Here is a 24572-nt window from a genome sequence, read left to right as displayed (position 1 = left end):
AACACATATAGCATAGGTACTATAAAAACAAATTCAATAGACAATAAATAATTCAGAAAAATATTTGAATATAGATGTTAATACATATAATAAGACAAAAGCGAATTATCTATAACACTAATGGGAGTTTAAGCTTTTCAGATGGGCAAAATAAAAAAAATCAATACTCCTATGGAAAATGGGCATTCATATTGCTGGTGGAAATATAAATTGTCATAGACTTTTAAAGAAAGTGACTTGGCAGCAACTGTTAACACAAAAATAATTTCCTTTTGTTCCAGCAATTCCACTTCTGATTAATCTTATAGAAATAAAAGCAAAGGAAAAATGTATAAGGATGTTTATGTTATTGCATAATATAATTGTCTATTTTGGCAAAAATCAGGAAGTGAAGTAGAGCAAAATGTGGAAGGAAACAAATTAGGTTGTATTCTGAGTGGGGGTGTTATGAGTGAAGGTAGTAGGGAAAAACGAAGGAGAGTTCGAAGTGGAAAAAGAAAAAGAAAAAGATGTGCCAAAAATAGTAAGTCATTTGAATTTAAGGTAAGATCCTTTCCCATGTTATTTTAAAAATACACATTTGTTAAAATGAACAATATATATAGGTTTGTTCAGATTCAAGATTCCAAACTAGCATGGTGTAATGAAACTAGTGTGGTATATTTAATCTCTCTGAAATTCTGATTTCTAATCAGATTTTCTCATAAAGTTCATTATAATCCTTTCATGGATTGGTATGAGGATTATACTGAATAACATGTGCATGCTTAAAATGTAGTTATATTCCTCCAATTTTTTCATAATGTAAGATATTGTACGACATTTACAAATTGAAAATCCATACACATACACAGGTACTTAGGTTAAAACATTGAATGCTTTCTTACTCTTCTCTGGTGGTTTTGTATTTTCCTCCAATGAAGCATTTTCTGAAGAGAAAGGTGTGCTGATCAGAGAATAAACTGCTTTACTGTTCTTAAAAGTATCCCATTGTGATACGTTTGATAAAAGGGATTTGCACAGAAGTGAAAATGGTTCCAGGTGAGCGCTGACATATTGACACTGCCTCCACCTGGAATCTGACAGCCACTGAAGATGCTGACTTTCATCTATTTCAAATGTGCCTAATAAAAAAAGAAAAATGATCACATTAGAAGAGATAAGCCCTTTACCTTTTAGTTATTCATTACAAAGTAGATACTTGACAAAGATGTGCTGTTAGGCTATTTCATATAAAAACTATTTTATAGAAATAAAATTATATTTTACATAAAACAGAAAGCTACTTTATATAAAAATTACATAAGAGGTAATTGTTTTTATTGTGGTAAAAATATAACTAAATTTATCATCTAAACCTTTTTTTGTTTTTGTTTTTTGAGACAGAGTCTCATTCTCACTCATGCTGGAGTGCAGTGGTGTGATCTCTGCTCACTGCAACATTTGCTTCCTGGTTTCAAGTGATTATTGTGCCTCAGCCTCACAAGTAGCTGGGATTACAGGTGTGTACCACAATGCCAGGCTAATTTTTGTATTTTTTGCCATGTTGGCCAGGCTGATCTCAAACTCCTGGCCTAAAGTGATCCGCCCCCCACCTTGACCTCCCAAAGTATTGGGACTACAGGCATGAGCCACTGCACCCAGCCCATCTTAACCATTCTTAAGTGTACACTTTGGTAGTGTTAAAGATATTAATACTGTTGTGAAACTGAGAATAAATCCCAGTTGGCTATGGTGTACAATCTTCTTAATGTGCTGTTGAATTTGGTTTGTTAGTATTTTGCTGAGGATTTTTGCATCAATGTTATTCAGAAATACTGGTCTGTAGTTTACTTGTAGTAGGTTTGTCTGGCTTTGGTATCAGAATAATAGTGGCCTCACAGAATGAGTTAGGAAGTGTTTCTGTCTCTTCAATTTTTTGAAAGAGCTTCAGGAAAATTTATGTTAATTTTTAAATGTTTGGTAGAATTCAATGAAGCCAACTGGTCCTAAAATTTGCTTTTTTTTTTTTTTTTGGCGGTTTTTGATTACCTGTTCAATCTCCTTGTTATTGGTGTGTTCAGATTTTCTATTTCTTCATGATTCAGTCTCAGTAGACTGCAAGGAATTTATCCATTACTTCTAGGTTATCCAATTCATTGTCATACAATTGTTCATGGTAGTCTCTTAGAAATCTTTTTATTTCTCTGCATCTACTTTAATGCTCTCCCTTTCTTTCCTGATTTTTATTATTTGCATCTTCTCTCTTTTTTTCTTAGTTAACTGAGCTCAAGGTTTGCAAATTTTGTTGATCTTTTCAAAACACCATTAGTTTTGTTTATTTTTTTCTATTCTCTATTTTGTTTATCACTGCTTTAGTCTTTATTATTTCATTCCTTTTGCTAGCTTTGGGTTTAATACATTGTTTTTCTAGTTTCTTGAGGTAAAAGTTAAGTACACTTTCCTCTTTTTTAAAGTAGGTATTTACAGTTATAAACTTTCATCTTAGCACTGCTTTCAGTGTATCCCCTAAGTTTTAATATGTTGCATTTTCATTTGTCCCTAAGTATTTTCTAACTTCCCTTGTGATTTAGTCTTTGACCTACTGGGTGTTTAAGAGTGTGTTAATTTCTACATCTTTGTGGATTTTTCAGTTTTCATTCTGTTGATTTCTAGTATAATTTCATTGTGTTTGGCAAATACACTTGGTATGACTTCTTGAATTTGTTAAGACTTGTTTTATGGTCTAACATGTGGTCTATCCTGGGGAATATTTATGTGCACTTAGTAAGAATGTACATCTTGCTGTTATTGGGAAGACAGTTCTGTGTATGTCTGTTTGATCCAGTTGATCTACCGTGTTGTTCAATTTTCTTATGACCTTCTGTTTCATTGTTTTATTCACTACTAAAAATGGAGTACTGAAGTCTCCTACTATTATTGGGTCGCTGTCTTATTTCTCCCTTCAATTTGTCAAAGTTTGCTTCATGTATTTGGGAGCTCTGAGGTTTAGTGCATAAGCATTTATTACTACATATCTTCTTGGTGAGTTGACCCTTTTATCATTATCTCACATCTGTCTTTGTCGTTTGTAACAGTTTTGATTTCAAGTCTACTTCATCTGATATTAGTATAACCACTCCTACTCTCTTTGGTTACTATTTGCATGGAATATTTTTCTCCATTCTTTCATTTTCAGCCTATGTGTTTCTTTAGATATGAGTCTCCTGTAGACAGTATATAGTTAGATACTGTTTTTTAAATTAATTCGGCCAATCTGTGCCTTTTTATTGAAGAGTTTAATCCATTTAAATTTAAAGTAAGTACTCATAGGGAAGGAATTACTATTTCCATTTGTTGTTTTCTGTATGTCTTGTAACTTTCTCCCTTCCTGTCCTCTTTTATTGCCTTTTTCGGTATTTTGTTGATTTTCGTAGTGATATACTTTGATTACCTTCTCATTTTGTTTTGTGCATATTCTATAGATATTTTCTTTGTGGTTACTATTGCAATTACATAATTTAATCTTAATTTTATAGCATTCTATTTTAAACTGACAACAACTTAACTTCGGTCTCATACAAAAATTCTACTCCCATCCTGGCAACATAATGAGACCTTGTCTCTACAAAAAATTTTTAAAAATTAGCTGAGTATGGTGGCATGTGCCTGCAGTCCTAGCTACTTGGGAGGTGAGGTGAGAGGATCACTTGAGCCCAGAAGTTGGAGGCTACAGTGAGCTATGATCCCATCACTGTATTCTAGCCTGGGTGACAGTGAAACTATGTCTTCAAAAAAACCAAAATCTACTAATTTAGGGCTTTAGCACCCCCCTTATGTTATTGATGTCACAAGTTACATTTTTATATATTGCATACCGATTAAGACAATTATAGATTAAAAAATGTTTTTGTAACTTAAGTTACATTTACCAAAATTACAATAGTACAAGTTACTATCTTTCTCCACATATTTACCTTTACTGAAGAACCTTATATTTTTCATATAGTTTCATGTTGCTGTGTATTATCCTTTTGCTTCAACTTAAAGGAGTTTCTTTAGCATTTCTTGGAGACCATTTCTAGTGGTAATAAACTCCCTCAATGTTTGTTTATCTGAGAAATCTTAATTTTTCTTTCATTTTTGAAGGGCAGTTTTGACACATACAGTATTATTGGTTGAGAGTTTTTTTCTTTTAGCACTTTGAATATATATCTCACTCCCTCTAGTTTGCAAAGGTTTTCCTGAGAAATCACTGGTAATCATATAGAAGCTCCCTTGTATGTACAAATAACTTTTTCTCTTGCTGCTTTCAAGATTCTGTCATTGTCTCTGACTTTAGACAGTTTGATTATAATGTGTCTGCTGTGTTTCTTTTTGGATTCATCCTAGTGGAGTTCTTTGAATTTTTTGAACCTGTATGTTTTTTTCTTTCCTTAGATTTGGGAAGTTTTTAGCGACTGTTTCTTCAAAGAATTTCTCTACCCCTTTCTCTCTTTTTTCCTTCTTCTGGGAGTGCCATAATGCATATATTGCTCAACTTAATATCATCTTATAGGTCCCTTAGGCTCTCTTTGCTTTTTAATTTTTTTAGCTTTTTTTTTTTGCTTTTCTGACTCGATAATTTCAAATGATCTGTCTTCAAGTTTGCTGATTCTTTGTTCTGTCTGATTAAGTCTGCTGTTGAACCCCTGTAATAATTTCTCAGTTCAGGTTTTGCATTTTTCACCTTCAGAATTTGTTTCATTCTTTTTTATAGTTTTTATGTCTTTGCTGATATTCTCATTTTGTTCATGCATCATTTAACTGACTTTATTTAGTTCTCTGTTATTTATTTATTTATTTTAGCTCATTGAGCAACTTTATGACAGTTATTTTAAATTCCTTGTCAGGCAGCTCATAGATCTGCATTTCTGTGGGACTGGTTTCTGGAGCTTCATTTTGTTCCTTTGATTGGACCATTTCCCCCTGTTTCTTTGTTTGCCTTAATATCTTTTTTTCCGGGGTTGGCATCTGAAAAAACTACCACCTTTCCCAGTCTTTGGTACTGACTTTGTGCAGGGAAAAACCCTCACCAATCAGCCTAATTGGAGGTTCTAAGACCTTTTTAACCTTTTCTAATCCCTTGCTCCTCCTAATTTCTCCCTGTGAAACTGTAGGTCTAATGTGCTGCTTGCATCTGGATTTTAGTGGTTTCCAAACTCCAGTGCCAGTCTTGCCAATATTCTGAGTCAGGCAAGACAAAAACCAGTCCCTTGGGAGGCCCCTAGACAAGCCAGAACACTGGATGCACTGTCTACTCTTTTGTTTCTATCTGAGGAAGGAGCTCTGATATGAGGTATTTCCTGTCAGTTGTTCCACATTATACCACAAAGAGGGAGGGGCATGAATAGGCATGTGTCAAATGATGCAAAATTTCCTATCCCTTTCACTGGAGTCTCTTCTTGGTTTTACAATAGCCTGGATGCTGTAGCTTCTCAACTGATCTCTAGAGTTCTCACAGAAGTATTCTGATCTGTATATTGTTGTTAGCTTGGTATCTCTGTGAAGGAAGGGAGCCTATAGCATCCTACTCTGCCATTTTGCAGACTTAAAATTTACAAATTACAGCATAACAACGTGAATGTATTTAATATCACTTAAAAATTGAGATGATAAATTCTATGTTATATGTATTTGACCACAGCTTAGATAATAAACATAATAAAAATACAACATAGAAACATTTAAAAGATTCAATAATTAAATAATTGTGTCTAACCTTTTTGGATAAACATGACTTTTGCGTTTCAAATTTTCAACCAGGTTTTCATAAGAAAGTGAGGGCAACTGTAATTAGGGGGTGGGGGAAGGTTTAACTCCTGAAGGTATCCAATCAGTGTTTATGTTTGGGTTTGCTCCTGTTGACTACCATTAGATATTCTGCTTTGTAGATTAGGATTATAATAAGCATAGCAATTATCATTTATGTATTCATTCATTCATTAAAAAATTATTGAGTAACGGTGGAGGTGCTTGACCTCAAGCTACTTTTACTTTAATCAATTATAGAGGTATTGACTTGGAGCACCTTAGTGGAAGGAAACACACTTTTAATGGACTTTTACTGAATCCAGAATAATAACTTTTACTTACTAGTAAGTCTAGACTGGGATAATGCACTTTTAATATTTATCAATATGCCAGAATATAAAAAGATGTTCCATTCTTCTTCTGGTAGGAATCCAATGTCATCCTCTATTAGATTTCCATTAGCATTATTTTGCATGATTGCAGTGCAAAGCCGAAAAGAGAAGCAAAGTTTATCTTCATTAAATAGAGCTGAAGAAATCACCTATAGGGAAAACATAACATATTAATCCAGTGAGATTAAATAAACAAGTAAAATCCACACTAAAGAATGTCTCACCTTAAAAATACTTTTTGTCAACACATCTATTGCACTTTTAATATGCTTATCTAAGAGATTTTTCTCATTTTCCAAGGTGGGTTCTTTTGAAATATTTATAATCTCATGAACTTCTTTTGGAGACACTTTCTCCCTTTTAAAACTATGTTCTTGTTCTTTGCTTTTGGAAACTACTGACAAAACAAAAACCTGATGAAACCAGTCTAGGGAGAACTGGTACATGTAGTTGATTTGCGTGAGACCAGCTACTAGAAAGTAGAGCAGGGCACCTCGGGTTGCAATGGGGAGATAGTTTTTACGTATTGCTTCAATTTCACTTTCAGCTTTTTTTGTTGCTTCGATGCGCTTTGAAATTTCATTTGATGTCATTTTGGATTTTCTTAAGGTATCTATAATTTCTTCATCATCTAATACGTATCCTAAAGACAAACAAAAAGTGAAGTTAAATAAAGACTATTGTAACAGTAAATGGCTATTTCCTCACTCTGCACTCTTTGTGTAAGGGTTTTTACTCTTGGTTTCTTATTGGCTTTATGTCGGACATGGGCTCTTAAATGAAGTTAGGTAATATTTCTAATAAGAATTTGAGGCTGGGCGCAGTGGCTCAAGCCTGTAATCCCAGCACTTTAGGAGGCCAAGACGGGCGGATCACGAGGTCAGGAGATTGAGACCATCCTGGCTAACACAGTGAAACCCTGTTTCTACTAAAAAAATACAAAAAACTAGCCAGGTGTGGTGTCAGGTGCCTGTAGTCCCAGCTACTCGGGAGGCTGAGGCAGGAGAATGGTGTGAACTTGGGAGGCGGAGCTTGCAGTAGTGAGCTGAGATCCGGCCACTGCACTCCAGCCTGGGCGACAGTGCGAGACTCCGTCCCAAAAAAAAAAAAAAAAAAAAAAAAAAGGATTTTGATTAATAGTATGTACACCTCACTTCCCACTCCCTCATCTCTTCTTTATATTACTTTAGTATTGGTGGATCCTATTTTTATTACAGGCATATAATAAGTAACCATTCCATGATAAGGAATACATTTACAGTATGACCCACTATACACACAGAATATTAAAATCAATTTTCAAAAAATAACAAGTATGCCATTATTTCACGTGATGTGTTCTGATATTTTGTATTCTATTTTATTAAACATATGAAACTGATCATGGCCAATGACATTTATTTCTCAACCCACTAATAGATTGCAACTCACCTTTTGAAAAAGCACTTCTCTAGAAAGTACAAATAATAAATCTATTCCCTTCACATATTTAAGGGAGCTCTCAGGTTTCCATTATAAACTCTTCTGTTTTATGGGCTAAACATCCCCATTTTCCTCAACTGCTTTTTTCTTATGATATGATTTTTAGAGCCCTCTTTGATTCTTGCCCTTGGACACATTTTAGTTTGAAACGAGCCTTTTAAAAATGTGGCATCCAGAACTAAGCACAGTATTTCAGCTTGATATGACTATTGCTGGGAATAATGAAATTAGCATATTCCACAATCTGTGTACCATATTCTTATTGATGCAGGTGAAGCTTTTACAGGAATGTCTGGACCTAACTCATGGACCACCTCTCACAGTACTCACCCTACCACACCATTTCCCACAGAGGTTGGGCAGTCACACCAAAGAGAAAATAAGAGGCAATAAGAATGGCTAGTTTTCGGCCAGGTGCAATGGGTAGCTTACAACTGTAATCTCAGCACTTTGGGAAGCCGAGATGGGTGGATCATGAGGTGAGGAGATCGAGACCATCCTGGCCAACATGGTGAAATCCCTTCTCTACTAAAAATACAAAAATTCGCTGGGTGTGGTGGTGCGTGCCTGTAGTCCCAGCTACTTGGGAGGCTGAGGCAGGAGAATCGCTGGGAGGTGGAGGTTGCAGTGAGCTGAGATTGTGCCACTGTACTCCAGCCTGGCAACGGAGCGAAACACCGTCTCAATAAATAAATAAATAAACATAAGAATGGCTAGTTTTCACTATTCACAATAGCAAAGGCATGTAATCAGCCTAAATGCCCATCAGTGATAGACTGGATGAAGAAAATGTGGTACATACGATGCAGCCATAAAAAAGAACAAGATCATGTCCTTTGCAGGGACATGGGTGGAACTGGAGGCCATTATCCTCAGCAAACTAACACAGAAACAGAAAACTAAACACTCCATGTTTTCACTTGTAAGTGGGAGCTAAATGATGAGAACACATGGACACATAGAGGGGAACAACATATACAGGAACCTATTAGAGGGTGATGAGTAGTAGAAGGGAGAGGATCAGGAAAAATAACTAATGGGTACTAGGCTTAATACCTGAGTGATGAAATAATCTGTACAACAAATCCCCATGACACAAGCTTACCTATGTAACAAACCTGCACTTGTAGCCCTGAACTTAAAAGTTAAAAAACAAACAAACAAACGAAAAGCCTAGTTTTACTAAATCCTGGAAAGGAGGAGGAAAACCTATGCATATAATCAAGGTGTCTCTTAATTTAGTTTTTTTCCAGAACAATTTTTACTGAAAACACTATTACTCAAAGATCACAGTCTTTAAAAAATACCCAGACTCTACTACAAGGAACAAATGGTAGAGAATAAACAGCAAAGGCACAATAAAAGCATATAGTGCTGTAATGAGTGTTATCTTAAACACCTTTTCATTTAGCTCATGAAATCCATCTTTTGTTCAATTCAGGTGAAGTTTATAGCAAAATATGACTTGTTATATGAGTGGTTCATAAAATGGGAGTGGCTGTGCTTCTGAATCTTGATTGTCACCTTCTATGTATATTATATAATACTTAGATGTTTTGCTCCCTAAGGAGTTACCAGCCAATGGCTCCAGTCTTACAAGAAAACCAAAAAACAAAAAACAAAAAACAGATACAGAAGCCTTGTCCATGTAGTTAGCCTTATTACTAGAAGCACAATTTATTCATGTGTTATAAAGAAACAGCTTATTAGGTATAATTAACATTGAAAAGGAATAAAGTCAGGTCCTCCAGGCATAAATGTGTATTTAACATTTCATAATAAAAATATGCTTCTAAATGAGGATTTGCCTGTATTTCTAATATAAGATATAATTAAATTTGAGCTCTTTTTTTTGTAAACATGGCTGCAAAAATTGAGTTACAGACTTATTTGTCTTAAAAATTCTCCATTTAACACATATCTCTTTTTGGAATTGAGTCAAGACAATGGCATGCTAAGGCAGCAACACTCAGGAGGATCCTAGGAGGAAAGGCATGCCCTCCCCACTACTCTCCCTACTGAAGCTTTTGTTTGTTTGAGGTTTTAAACAAAATGTAAAGTCTCCTAAGGTCTTAATCATTTCCCCAAACTAAGGCAGTTGTATGCCGTAAAAATGTAAGTTCTTTGTCAAAGGTTAAGAACATGCTGAACAAGTCAGTGTTTTCTGCACATCTTAGCAGACCTTACAGAGGCAACATTGGAACTCCTCATCACAGTTATTCTTGTTTCGGCCACAGGTCTCAGCAAGGTGCTGTTACTTGCAGCAATTTGTTAGGGAAGAAATGTCAATATTAAGGTAAACGTCTAACAGTGGGGAGCCACATCCTTTCGGTGGAGAAAGGTGTGTAACCACAATGTGGGAACGGCTCAAATTCATCACTGCACTGATACAAGGCATTGCACTGATACAAGACAGGCAGATCTGTCTTGCTTCCGGGAAGTCCAAGGCAGCACGGTGAATGTGGTTCCAGCTGTGGATAATAAGGAATGGGCTACCACGTAGTAGCACCTGTGAGCACTGGCCGAGAGGAGGGGCAAGCGGGCAAATGTGGACCCAGGCTGTGAGGGTTGGGGGTGACACCCATGGCATCACTGCCCCAAAAGTTCCAGTGTTAACACATAGGTAACATCATCTAAAGTATCTCTCTCTATACATATGTGCAGATAGAAGGGTAAGTAAATGGATTGATAAATAGACAGAATATGTGTGTGTGTGTGTGTTTATGAGAAATGGATCCTACTATAAATACTGTGTTTTAAGTAACTAGTAAATTTACCTTTACTGGAATTAAGAAAAAGAATCAATAGAATTGCTGAATCTCAGATAAACATTTCTTGAATATAATATATATTAGTTTCTAAAACATTATTCTAAGATTATAAGAAAAGATGATGAAAGCAATGAAAGAATTCAATCTCTATTTTAAAAAATAAAAATACATTTTTAATTTCAAACAGGATGGATTGGCTTCTCTGCATGAACTGTGAGGCAACTGCACTCAGGTTTCCTTCCACTTTCTGATTCTGATTGCTCAGCCGGTGAGACTTCATCATCAAGTAGTTTTTGTTTGTTTTGTTTTTAATTCCCTGGGTTCTTTTATGTTTGAAATGGTCAGTATTGCTCCCAAGGTATGGGTGCTTCATGCCCTATCAAACTTGGTTTCCTCATCTTTCAAAACTTATGTTCTTAATTATTACTATTGGTAAAATTTTGCCTTTTTAAAAAAAACTAGCTTTTAATTTGTTTTAGTACAGTATCTGGTAACAATGGACTTGCATTTCAGACCATGGGCTTTAGATTAGACAAATAATATGTAATCAGAAGTGGACATAATAATTGTGTAGAGAGCTTCAAAAATAAACATAAGCGAGGGCCCAATGTGTGGAAGTTCAGATTCAGTAAGTCTGTGGCAGTAGCCACTGGGCATTTGTATTTTTCAAAAAGAAAGAAAAGTATTAAACTCTACAGATGATTTCTATACATACTCTTGAGGACTAAAGTGTTTGAGAAACCTTCAAGTTCCAATGAGTCACAAGTTAAAACAGAAAGGCAGTCCATTGTTAGATAAACTGTATTTTATCACAGTCGAGTTAGGGGCCTACATCAGTGTGACTCAGGAATTTATGTTTCTTTAAGTTTAGATGCAGTAAAGATTTTTTTGTGCTGGAGAGGAAAATAATTTCTACTGCTACTTTAATTAACAGTCTTTTTTTTTTTTAGATGGAGTTTCATTCTTCTTAACCCAGGCTGGAGTGCAGTGGCGCCATCTTGACTCACCACAACCTCCACCTTCTGGGTTCAAGCGATTCTCCTGTCTCAGCCTCCTGAGTAGCTGGGATTACAGGCATGCACCACCAAGCCCGGCTAATTTTGTATTTTTAGTAGAGACGGGGTTTCTCCATGTTGGTCAGGCTGGTCTCCAACTCATGACCTCGGGTGATCCGCCTGCTTCGGCCTCCCAAAGTGTTGGGATTACAGGCGTGAGCCACCGTGCCCGGCCAACAGCATGTTTTAATGGGATATATAAAAGTCACTGGATTGTTTGCTTTTAAAATATCTTTTAGTTATTAAGTCGGGTGTGGTGGCATGCGCTGCTAATCCCAGGTACTCAGGAAGTTGAGGCAGGAGAATCGCTGGAACCCAGGAGACTTAGGTTGCAGTGAACCGAGATTGCGCCACTGCACTCCAGCCTGGGTGATGGGGTGAGACTGTCTAAATAAAAAATAAATAAAAAATAAAATATCTTTTCGTTATTAATACTTGGGGAAAGCCCAATCATTCAGTCTCTGTAATCTAACTTGAGACCTATAACAGATGTCTGTACTTCACTGAAGTACAGACATGGGGGGAACTAACTAGACTCTGTAAAATTTGTCTTACAACTCATACCAGTTACAGGGTGGCAAATGTTCTACAACACAATGAGCTAAAGCAAAAGTGGAACTGAGGAACACCGAAATTCACAATGTTTAAGTTTAGAAATGGGGTGATTCACCTACCTTTATCAGTTATCTGGTGGAAATGGAGATTTGGTATTTTTGGCTCAAATTCAAAATTTGGTTCTCATAACTTTTTATTCTATCCATTGCAAAGATCTCTTACTATTACTAAATATCTTGACTTACCTTGTGCTTTCTGCAGTAAATTTAATGTTTTTTCCTCTAGTTCTTCAAGAGTTACGGCATCAAGGGAAATACTCTCCAGTAACTTGGAACGCTGATCTTCTAAATGAGGAACTTCATGAGTTACCACAGTAGACAAGAGTTGATCTTGCAAACCTTGGAATGTTACGGTGAAGTTGATCATAGTAACAAAGTTATAAACTGATGGAAGAAAATGGGGGTTGTCTATTTCTGTAGATAAGTATAACCTAAACATGAGAAAGGCACCAGTTATTCAAAGAACATATAGAAGAAAAAAATGAACAATTTATTTAAAAATACATAAAGCATTTTTCCTGGAAGTACACAAGATTTTTAGTGTTTTTCAGTTTTGTATACAAAGTACACTTTCAATGTATACTATATGAATACATTTGCATTGAAGTCTTAAAAAAATACAACCACAGACTGTGTACATACTATGTTTAGTTTACACATAAGGACAGAGTACAGAAAATGTTAAACAGTAGAAGTTTTGACTTGCCACTAGATCATTGTAAAAACCATGGTTTTTACCCTTAGTGAGTTGAGAAGCCAATGGAGGGATTGGAGGAGTGACAAGGTCTTTTTAAATCAGACTTCTCTAGCAGCTATCATTTTTTTTTTTTTTTTTTAAATTTCAATAGCTTTAGGGGTAAAGCTACATGGATGAATTGTATGGTGGTGAAGTCTGAAATTTCGGTGCACCCATCACCTGAGCAGTGTACATTGTACCTAAGATGTAGCAGCCATCTTGAGAATAGCCTGGGAGGAGAGGCAGAGGAGCAAGAGGGAAGCTGGGAGACTGGGTAACATGTGAGAAATAATGGTGGCGTGGAGCAGGGTGGTGTCAGTGGCAGTCATAGTGAAGAGTGGGCAGATTAATAAAGCAGAGACAATTCTTCATTCCACTTTATGAAGAGTGAAATTGAAGCTTAATGGTATTAAATAAATTGCCCATATCACATGGCCAGAAAGTGACAGAGTGAGGTCCATCACTGAAGCCTGCCCTCTACAACAGTGCCCTCCAGCACCTTCTCAACACACATTCCTAACATGGGGACCGGGTTATCTACTCAGGAAAATTAGCATTTTTAGCACTGTTACTTCATTAGCATTTTTAGCGCTGTTACTTAATCAAACAAATTATATCCAGCAAGAAAAAAGAATGGGTTAATGCAGTGTTTTCCAAAGTGTAGTCTATACAACACTATTTTCTGGAGAGGGTTTGGTGAATAAAGGGGTTTTAAGTCCTATAGGACTGTTACCTTTAGCATACTTTAAGAAGCCCTGGGATCTCTTTTTTGAGTGACACCTATTACAGCATGGAAATGTTTTGAGGAGCATACTTTGGAAACTGTTTTATTAACAGAAGAGAGAATTGTTATTATCATTATTATTATTTCAGACAGAGTTTCGCTCTTGTTGCCCAGGCTGGAGTGCAATGGTGCGATCTTGGCTCCCAGGTGCAACCTTCGCCTCCCAGGTTAAAGCGATTCTCCTGCCTCAGACTCCCAAGTAGCTGGGATTACAGGCATGCGCCACCACACCTAAGTAATTTTTTTTTTTTTTTTTTTTTTTTTTTTTTTTTTTATTTAGTAGAGACAGGGGTTTCACCATGTTGGTCAGGCTGGTCTTGAACTCCTGACCTCAGGTGATCCACCTGCCTCAGCTTCCCAAAGTGCTGGGATTACAGGTGTGCACCACCACGCCCAGCCACAGAAGACAGAATTCTAAGGAGTAATAATTTCATGAGAGACTGCAGCCCTGCACAGGGGAGAGGACAAACTGACCAACAGGTTTGAGTCAGCACCGCTTGGTAAGGAGTCAGTACGTCAGAATTCCTGGGAATAAGTTAAAAGCACCAGGCTAATGATGGCTAAAGTCTTCTAGTTTCCTTTGCCAATTACTTGCTTACCCAGCAAGGCTCTTATTATAAATGGCCTTTCCTGTGGCTTTGCCTGCAAGGAGAGAATGCCCATGAACAATTCAAACATCTTATTTCTTGGGAGTCACATTTTTATGGTAATCAAATCTATGTAACAGTGCTGTGTGAAATTGGCTAGTGCGAGTCCATTTCTTGGAGTCCCTTTACTGCTGGGAACATGGATATAATGCTTTTTACTTTCCTAGGCAAAAATCTCTTTTTGCTCTAGATATTAAATATAGATTTTGTGTGTGTGTGTGTGTGTGTGTGTGTGTGTGTGTGTGTGTGTTTAAAAGGCAGAAACTTTTCTTGCCCAAATAAAATGTTAGGCAAACAGAACAAATAGAGCTTCTCCAGATGAAGCAGAACCAGGCTTCTTGCTTGCTCCTCTCTGCATAGCTTCTGAAAACTCCTCATAAAACCCACAGGTTTCATCATACACAGTTTGAAAAGTGTTGGTTTGGAGTGACTTGATACAAATCGGTTATCTTTTCTGTATACTGATGAATACTTCTGCCAACACAAAAACAAACAGAATATTCCAAAGACAATCTTACTTTTTCCTCCATGTAGAAGCTTAACAGGACTGAATACAAGGCATTCAATATTACTTATCTTAAAAAGCATACACATTTGACTCAATTTAGCTGTGGCACATTACCTAAAATTTGAATTGTATTCGATCTCAGCGTCACCAACCCTTATGAAATAGTGTCCTTTTTTCTGATAGATATCCTTTTTCAGAATTGCCTTTAAGCCTGGAGCTAATGTCTCAAGGAGATTCTGAAAAACCCAATAGACAAAAATAAGAAAAATCATCTTGAAAAAAAAAAAAGCAGCATTAAAACATTTAAATGTTGAGTTAGAAAGAATGAATAAGACCTAGTATTTCATAGCACAACAGGGTGACTATAGTCAATAATAATTTAATTGTACATTTAAAAATAACTAAGAGTATAATTGGATTGTTTGTAGCAAAAGATAATGCTCAAGGGAATGGATACCCCTTTCTGCATGATGTGATTACACATTGTATGCCTGTTTCAAAAACATCTCATATACCCCATAACTATATACACCTACTATGTACCAACAAAAATTAAAATTAAAAAATTTGTTTTATTAAATATCTGGACTCCAGTGAAAGACAGCTGTAAGAGAACTGAGCATTGAAAACTCACTCTCTGTCTCTAAGTACATATGTGTGTATGTCTGTTATTATTTTTCCCCTGACAGTTATGTGTCACTGAAAACTTTTAGCCTTTATGCTCAGTGCATACAACATATGTATCAGCTGCAAGAGAAATTAAGCCATACTGCCCACTTACCTGCAGGAGGACACTCCCTCCTGTCTTCATAGCATTTTCAATTTTTTTGGTGTAATTGCTGTCTTCAATGGAGAGCTTCTGCAGCCTGGATCCTTCCATCTGACGGATCCAGTTGTGAGCTTGCTTATGTGGGTCAATCAGCAGTGGCCACTGCTGGCCATTCTTGATCAAGATGGCATTCTCTACTGAATACTGACCATGAGGTAGTCCCTGATTATGCCATCGGCTGATCTGCAATGAAATCATTAGTACTTTCACTATTTTGTAAATGTCTTCACATCTTTAGTATCCTACAGGGTACTAAAAGATCCTATAGAATCACAGCCTTCAGAAAAAGAAATAATGTTTAAAAATGCTATGGAAATGAACAGTTTAAAGAAACAGATATGAAATTTTTGGGAAGGTGAGTAATTATGCACTAAATTACATTTTTGTGTTCAACAATAAGGACATTATAATGCCCATCACAACAAAGATGCCATGGGGGACACAAAGGAAATAAGATACAGCACCTGCTTCTAAGGCTCTTAGACTCTAATGCATATATGAAATATGCAATAATACAGAATTATACAAATATAATAACAGCTACTCTATTTTGCACCTACCAACTGCCAACCACACATACATATATACTAGGTAGTGAAATTACTATAATAACCCTTATTTCTAAGATGGAGGAACTGAGGCTAAAAGATGTTAGATACTTGCCTAAGGTTATACTGTCAGAATAAGAAGCAGAGCTACCATTTGACTCAGAAGCTGACTTCAAGCCTGATAAGCTTTGACTCTTTACATGGCCTCTCTTTTCCTGCCACTCCAATTTCATGGCAGTATCAGCAGGTTGGGAGAAAAAGGCCAAGAAGCCTATGGAGGTAAGAGTAGAAACAGGACACCAAGCAAACCCTCCAGCAAAAGGTAGCAGGGGTCTCCCCAGGAGAAGCCAAACATACTTTTTAGTTTGGGAACAGAGGAAAGTTTTTTCATTTATGCCTGTGAAGAACTGCATGCTCTCAAATTCTATGTAAAAGGAAATAGGACAGATGATGAAGAATCCTGAAAAATACAAGTATTGCTATTGATTGGAGTGTAGATTGCATCTGAATACAGGCAAAGAAGACAGGAGTAAACATGATTGTGGTGAGAGAAACATGCCCTGAGCCCAATAGCAAAGAAGAGTTTCTATTTTCAAAAATGAATCATTCTCCTGACTTTTATGCTTTTCTTTATTATTTTACCTACATATGTATTCCTAAACATGATAGTTTAGTTTTGCTTATTTTTGAACTGTAGATAAGTGAAATCTTCCATCTTTTTCTGTGTCTGGCTTTAATTCCTGTTGTTGTGTTGCTTGAGGTCTCTCTATGTATATACATATATATGTGTAGTCTTATACATATATGTATATGTGTATATATGTATGTATATATGTATATATATATGGGATTACACTGAATCTATAGGTCAGTCTAGTAACTTTAGAATATTGAGTTTTCCAATTCATCAACTTGGTATAACTCTTCATTTATTTAAGTTTCTTAAAATGCATCTCAGTATTTTATAGTTTTCTTTCTATAAATTTTTCACATTTTTGAGATTCATTCTGATGTGCAAAAGATGTGTTTTAGATACCATTTTAGGTCATTGGTATCTAAAAACATTGTACACTACTGTTGCTGAAGAGAAATGCAATTTGACTTTGTTAATTTCAGAAAGTTTGCTAAATGTTTATTAATTCTCATGATATATCTATAGGTTCTCTTGGATTTTATAAGTATATAATATATCACCTCCAAAAATTTATGTTTTTATTCAATGCTAATATCTTTTTTCCCCTTGCCTTACTTCACTGCCCAGACTCTCCAGTAAACACAAGTGGAGATAGTGAACATCCCTTTGTCATCTTCCCAATCTCAAAAGAAAATCTTTCACCAGTGTATCATTTTAAAGTTTCTGATTTCAATTTTATTCTGCAGTTATCTTAGGAGTATATTTCCTAATTTCAAAAACATGGGGATTTTCAAAGTATCTTTTAATTATTGACTTAACTACACTTTGATCAGATGCCATGTTCTGTAGGAGTTCAGTCCTCTGACCTTTGGTCAAACTTGATTTGTGGCCTGTTATATGGTCAATTTTGGCACTTCTATATGTGTTTGCATATAATGTGTCAGCTGCAGGTATAGGCTACGGTGCTCTATATATTCCCATTCAGTCCATTTGTTGATATTGTTCAAAGCTTCTCTATTCTTACCGATTTTGTGTGCTTGTTCTGAGTTACAGAAAGAAGGGTATTAAAATCCTTCACTATGATTGTAGATTTGTCTATTTTTTCCCTATAGTTCTTTTAATATTTGCTTTATATTATTTGAGATCATGTTATTAGGTACAAATTTAGAATTGTTAACATTTGCTTGGAGAATTAAATTCCTATTGTAAAGTGAGCTTAAGTCTAGTAATCCTTTTATGCCTTAACATCTATTTTGTCCTTTTGTTTTTGTAATCTATGGTAAATTCTCTCCCATTTCTGACTCTCAACTTTTCTTTATGTTTTAGATGTGTCTTTTGTAAATAACGTATGTTTTATTTTATAAATAATGTATGTTTTCTATTTTGTGTTTTGGTTTATACTGTTATATAGTCTTATAACTTTATATATGAGGATTGCTTGAGGTCTCTCTACATATATACATATATAGTCATATACATATATGTATAAGTATGAATATATATGTATGTATATATCTATGTATACATATAGGTATACATATATATGTATGTACACACATAACACATGCATGCATGTACATATGTACATATGTGTATATATGTATATACATTATGTATTTATAGTATATATGTATAGTCATAACTTTATGAGGATTTCTTGAGGTCTCTCTACATATATAGTATACACATATGCTATATGTATACATATATATAATATATATACACACACCCACACATATATATGTAGAGAGAGAGAGACAGAGACTTGGCCTGTCTCCCATGCTGGAGTGCAATGGCATGATCATGCCTCACTGCAGCCTTGACCTCCTGGACTCAAGTGATCCTTCCACCTCAGCCTCCTAAGTAGTTAGGACTATAGGCATGTGCCACCATTGTGCACGTGCAGTCATTGCAATTATTGTGATCTATCATTACAATTACTACTGCTGTTCTCAAGCTGTGGCTGTACAAAAGTTAATAATGGATAATATTGAAAAATAAACTGTTTTCTGAGAGGAAAATTAATCTTATTCTTGGGTTTGCTAAAAGTGTCATATTTGCTAAGACAGATAAAATCCTTTGTGTAACAAAGCAAGACAATTGTTTTTTCTTTTAGAGACAGGGTCTTCTCTCAGTAGCCTAGGCTGGAATGCAAGGGCACCATCATAGCTCACTGCAGCCTTGATCTCTTGGGCTCATGTGATCCTCCCACCTCAGCCTTCCAAGTGGCTTAGGCTTAGGATGACAGGCATGTGGCACCATGCTCAGTAATTTTTTTTTTTTTAGACAGGGTCTTGCTACATTGCCCAGGTTGGCTTTTTAAAATTTTTTTGTAGAGACAGGCTGGTCTTGAATTCCTAGGCTCAAGAGTTCCTCCTATCTGGGCATCCCAAAGTTCTGGCATTACAGGCATGAGCCACCGCACCTGGCCACAATCTTAGACTTGTTACTGGAACATTTAGTCCATTTACACCTAATGTAATAACTGTTACATTTGAGTTTAAATTGGTTATTAGCATTATGAAAATGTGAAGACAGTATTTGTTTCTAAGATTTTGTAGGTTGCATGGTCAATTTAAGGGAAATTATCAGTGGGGATCCAATCTGAAATTACTCTCGGAGGATTAACAAAAGCTAGGTGCATTTCTCTTTTATCCTTTAAACATCAGCATAGGATTTACATAAACAGACAATAAGTATCTAAGTTAATAAATGTAGTACCATATTTTTGGCTGTGTCTAAGAACACTCCCTGTGGTTCAATAAGTTCAATTGTATTAAATGAAAGAGGTTTCAGAGAGAGAAACTGCCTATATTCATTGAGACAGGGTAATAGGATTACAGTGGGAAAAGGGATATTTTGTGACTTTTGCTCAGTATGAGAAACAGGAGAGATACAACTTATTGAGGCATTAGGGCTATAAATAAAAAAAATTAAGACCTGAAACAAACTATTAACAAAATATTTTCATTTATCAAAATAATTTTGGGACAACATCCAAGCCCAAAACTACACATATAGCTAAAACCCAAATCAACAATAATAGCCACTTAACTGGATAATAGAAATATGTTATTACCTCATATTTTTGTGCCATAACTTTAATTAAAGAGAATTTGGAAGACAAAGAAATGCCATTTTCAATGCAGAAAGTCTCCCATTTATTCACAATCAACTGGCGAAATTCTGGTGTTAAAATTCCACTGTATACAATGCATGCTGCTGAAAGCAGTATGTCACCCAAAATTCCTTCTAATTTGTTATCTATTTGATTGATCGTTTCTTGCCATCGAGTCTAAATATTAAAATGGAAATGAGTTATTCTGTATAAAATAAAATAGAATATATAAAATATCATTCTATATGATAATATTATCATAAGGTATTTTAAAATTAATGATCTCTAAGTTGGATCTGTCATTGCAATTACTACTGCTGTTCTCAAGCTGTGGCTGTATCAAAGTTAACAATGGATAATATTGAAAAATAAACTGTTTTCTGAGGAAAAAATTAGTCTTATTCTTGAGTTTGCTAATAGTGTCATATTTGCTAAGATAGATACACAGTCATTTAAAATCCTTTGTGTAATAAAACAGGACAATTTTTTTTTTCTTGTAGAGACAAGGTCTTCTCTTAGTAGCCTAGGCTGGACAGCCTTGATCTCTTGGGCTCATGTGATCCTTCTCCCACCTCAGCCTTCTGAGTGGCTTAGGATGACAGGCATTATGTGCCACCATGCCAGTTATTTATTTATTTATTTATTTATTTATTTATTTATTTATTTATAGAGACAGGGTCTTGCTACATTGCCCAGGTTGGTCTTAAACTCTTGATCTCAAGCAATCCTCCAGCCTTGGCCTCCCAAAGAGCTGGGATTACAGACATGAGCCACCATGCCCAGCCAAAGCAGGACAGTTTATAAAGTATCAATTTATTATAATATACTATTAATAGTGTTCAACAACAACAATAATAATAACAACAACAACCCATATTTACTGAACCTTTACTTATCTGCCAGGCATTTTACTTTGAAAACTTCATTTGACACTGCATTTGAAGTTGAGTTGAGAGAAGTTAAACAACTTGGTCAAGATCACTAAGCTTCTAAGGGGTGTAGCTGGGCTCTGAACCCATATTCTCTGGCTGTATATGGCCTCTTTGATCATGCATGTGCTTGACTGGTCGATAAATAAAGCATGTTAAGCAAGAGCCCTCTTTTCTGGTGCTCACCATCTGGGACATGCTGATGTTCCACTGCCTCTCAATCTATACACTTGACTCTCAGGGACATCCATCTGCTTCTGAGAGCTATCATCTCCCTTTGATTGGTCTGTTTTCATAAAATCCTTCCTCTTGACCTTCTATGATATGTATTTATTTAAAAAATTAAACTAAATTAAAATTATCTTGAGAATTTTATAGCATCCATCCTTTGAGATAGCTGAGGTGTAACTAAACTGAGATTCTAGTTGGCTTACTAGAGATTCAACCATAGAGAAGCCAGATGAACCAGAGGAGAAGTAAAAAGATGAGCTAAAAGGGTTCAGAAGGCTGACAGAACAAAAGAAAATCTTCTTTTTCGGCTGCTCTGCCTATGGAGTAACCATTCTTTATTCCTTTACTTTCTTAATAAACCTACTTTCACTTAAAAAAAAAAGAGTGTTTTCTTTTTCTTTCCTAATGACATCTTCTCCTTTGTGGTTCCACCATGTTTTATATGTTCAGCTTGGGTTGTCCCAGTGCTGGAAAAGGAAAACTAATGACATTTTCATTGAAAGGTTTACTTTGGGCCTCATCAGACAAAAGTGTGCTGATGTCTTCAGAACAGGAAATAATGTCAGATACTTGTAGTCTGTTACTTCTGTTTTGAGATGACTCAAACAGGATTTCTTTATGTGAATAGGATGTCTACTGATCCCAATAAGAAACTGGATAGTAAGATAGCTTTAGAAGGTATATGATACAGCCTGCAGTGAAAATAACATCTTGGGGGTTGTTGGGCCCAGTAGAAATTATGGAGGAGATATAAGACCAAAGAAAGTCCTGCCTTCTCATCTTCCAGGACAGTTAGTAAGACTGACGCGCACTGAAAGCGCCTGCTGGCCATTTTTTTCCGATTTGCTAATAGTTGTTTTTCAGCAACGGTATCTTTGTAAGCTGCCTGTAAAAACAGCAAATGTTCTTCAACCTGAAAGATAATTAATTCATTATTGAGAAAAATATCTTACTCTCATTTTGCTTCAAGACTTTGTCTGTCATTTATATAAATATTGTGTTACCATTTCATTTTCACATCCTGGAAAATCTTTCTGGAGGGATTATATTACCAATGAAAATGGACATTGTAGCAATGAAATGATTCATTGATATTGAAATTCGTTTATTTTTAAATGCCATCTTACTTCTTTAATAGGCTTTTTTTTTTTTTTTTTTTTTTTTTACAATCCTAGCATTTGTAGATTCATCAATCTCTGATTTATTTTTCGCAAATAAAATTTTATATATTATTTAGATTCTTTTTCTAAGAAAATGGTTGAACTTTTTTTCACCTCAGATGTACTGAACAGACCAGGGGACCGAATGAATTTTTTAATTTAAGCTGTATGATGAGTCAACTGTTAAATCATCCTTATAGTGTTAGTTGAAAACATATTTTCATGAATAGCTGACAAAATAATTTTTTATTTTTATTTGTGGGTACATAGTAGGTATATATATATTTAGGGGGTACATGAGATGTTTTGATACAGGCATGCAATGTGTAATCATCACCTCATGGAGAAGGGGGTATCCATCCCCTCGAGCATTTATCCTTTGTGTTACAAACAATCCAATTATACTCTTTAAGTTATTTTAAGTGTACAATTAAATTATTATTGACTACAACCACCCTGTTGCTCTGTCATGTACTAGGTCTTATTCATTCTCTCTATTTTTCGTATCCATTAACCATCCTTACCTCCCTCATACCTTCCCACTACCCTTCCCAGCCTCTGGTAATCATCTTTCTGCCCTCTATCTCCATGAGTTCAATTGTTTTGATTTTTAGAACTCACAAGTAAGTGAGAACATGCCATGTTTGTCTTTCTGTGCCTGGCTTATTTCACTTGCATAATGACCTCCAGTTCCACCAATGTTGTTGCAAATGACAGGATCTCATTCTTTTTAATGGTTGAATAATACCCCATTGTGTATAAGCACAATATTTTCATTATCCATTCATCTGTTGATGGACACTTAGGTTACTTCCAAATTTTGACTATTGTGAACAATGCTGCAACAAACATGGAAGTGCAGTTATCTCTTCAATATACTGAGTTCCTTTCTTTTGGGTATATACCTAGCAGCAGAATTGCTGGATCATATGGTAGCTCTATTTTTAGTTTTTTGAGGGACCTCCAAACTGTTCTCCATAGGGGTTGTCCTAATTTACGTTTCCACCAGCAGTGTATAAGGGTTCTCTTTTCTCCACATCCTTATCAGCATTTGGTTATTGCCTGTCTTTTGGATAAAAGCCATTTTAATTAGGGCGAGATGATATCTCGTTGTAGTTTTATTTGCATTTCTCTGATGATCAGTGATATTGAGCACCTTTTTATATGCCTGTTTGCTATTGGTATGTCTTCTTTTGAGAAGTATCCATGCAAGCCTTTTACTCATTTTCAAATTGGATTATTTGATTTTTTTCTATAGAGATGTTTGAGCTCCTTATATATTCTGGTTTTTCATCCCTTGTCAGATGGGTAGTTTGCAAATAATTTCTCCTATTCTGTGGGCTGTCTCTTCACTTTGTTGAGTGTTTCCTTTACTGTGCAAAAGCTTTTTAACTCAATGTGATCCCATTAGCCCATGTTTGCTTTGGTTACCTGTGCTTGTGGGGTGTTACTAAGAAATTTTTGCCCAGACCAATGTCCTGGAGATTTTCCCCAATGTTTTATCATAGAAGTTTCATAGTTTGAGATATTAGATTTAAATCTGTAATTCATTTTGATGTAATTTTTGTGTATGGTGAGAGATAGGGGTCTAGTTTCATTCTTCTGGATATAGATATCCAGCACCATTTATTGAAGAGATGGTTTTTTCCCCCAAAATAATTTTCTTAAATTATCACTTACCTTGATTGCAGCACTGCTCAAAAGCGTTTGGTGAATTCTTATGGAAATAATGGATTAAGGACATAGTCCAGAGTTTTGGCTGTCAACCAATGCCTCCACAACCTGACCCCAACCTTCCTTCCCGATTTCATTCCCTTTATTTCTCCTTTCCAATTATATTACCCTTTATCCAAATTGGTTTATTCCTTATCTCCCCAACATTCCTTAAGCTTCTTGTCTCTGGGATTTGGCTCACATCCTTTATACCTTGGCCCTTCCCTTAAAGGGGTATAAATCCTAGGCACATATTCTGTAATATCCTGATGAACTTCCAGCTGTCATGAAGTCTCAACCTTGTCAAATCTACACTGATGTTTGTTTATAACAGTTGTTTGAGAAGTAATTTTAAGTTTCCTGATATCATCTCTCGGATTGTGGTCTTACAGTCTTACCTTTATGTTGAGGGTTTAGCATGGAGACTTGAACATGGTATGTACAACACAATTATAAAGACAAAATTGTGCTTATTATGATTTGTAATGTCTCTTTAAGATGCTATCCTGGTGAAAATATATACCTAATTTATATGTGTGTGTGTGTGTAATATATATATGTGCTACTTTTGGCATGTTTAATGATTTAGAATTTATTCCTGGCTCACCCATAACAATTATGGGTTGTTTGCGCTTTCATATGTTATGTT

General features: G+C 35.6%; 1 protein-coding gene across 2 annotated transcripts in view; it reads right to left on the bottom strand.

The window, feature by feature from the left end:
- DNAH14 (dynein axonemal heavy chain 14) overlaps nt 1-24572 on the bottom strand; it is a 575377-nt gene that overhangs the window by 67519 nt on the left and 483286 nt on the right. For both annotated transcript variants that reach the window (XM_030936505.1, XM_030936506.1), the window contains 8 exons: nt 21823-21963; nt 19852-20067; nt 15543-15773; nt 14876-14997; nt 12273-12517; nt 6389-6807; nt 6115-6313; nt 888-1124 (listed from right to left, as the gene is read on the bottom strand). In XM_030936505.1, the coding sequence (XP_030792365.1) occupies nt 888-1124; nt 6115-6313; nt 6389-6807; nt 12273-12517; nt 14876-14997; nt 15543-15773; nt 19852-20067; nt 21823-21963 (1810 nt within the window). The remainder of the gene's footprint in view (nt 1-887; nt 1125-6114; nt 6314-6388; nt 6808-12272; nt 12518-14875; nt 14998-15542; nt 15774-19851; nt 20068-21822; nt 21964-24572) is intronic.

The sequence above is a fragment of the Rhinopithecus roxellana genome, chromosome 8 (assembly GCF_007565055.1).
Source record: "Rhinopithecus roxellana isolate Shanxi Qingling chromosome 8, ASM756505v1, whole genome shotgun sequence".
NCBI lineage: Eukaryota > Metazoa > Chordata > Mammalia > Primates > Cercopithecidae > Rhinopithecus > Rhinopithecus roxellana.
Note: the sequence above shows the minus strand (reverse complement) of the source record. Positions and strands in the feature narration are given on the sequence as shown.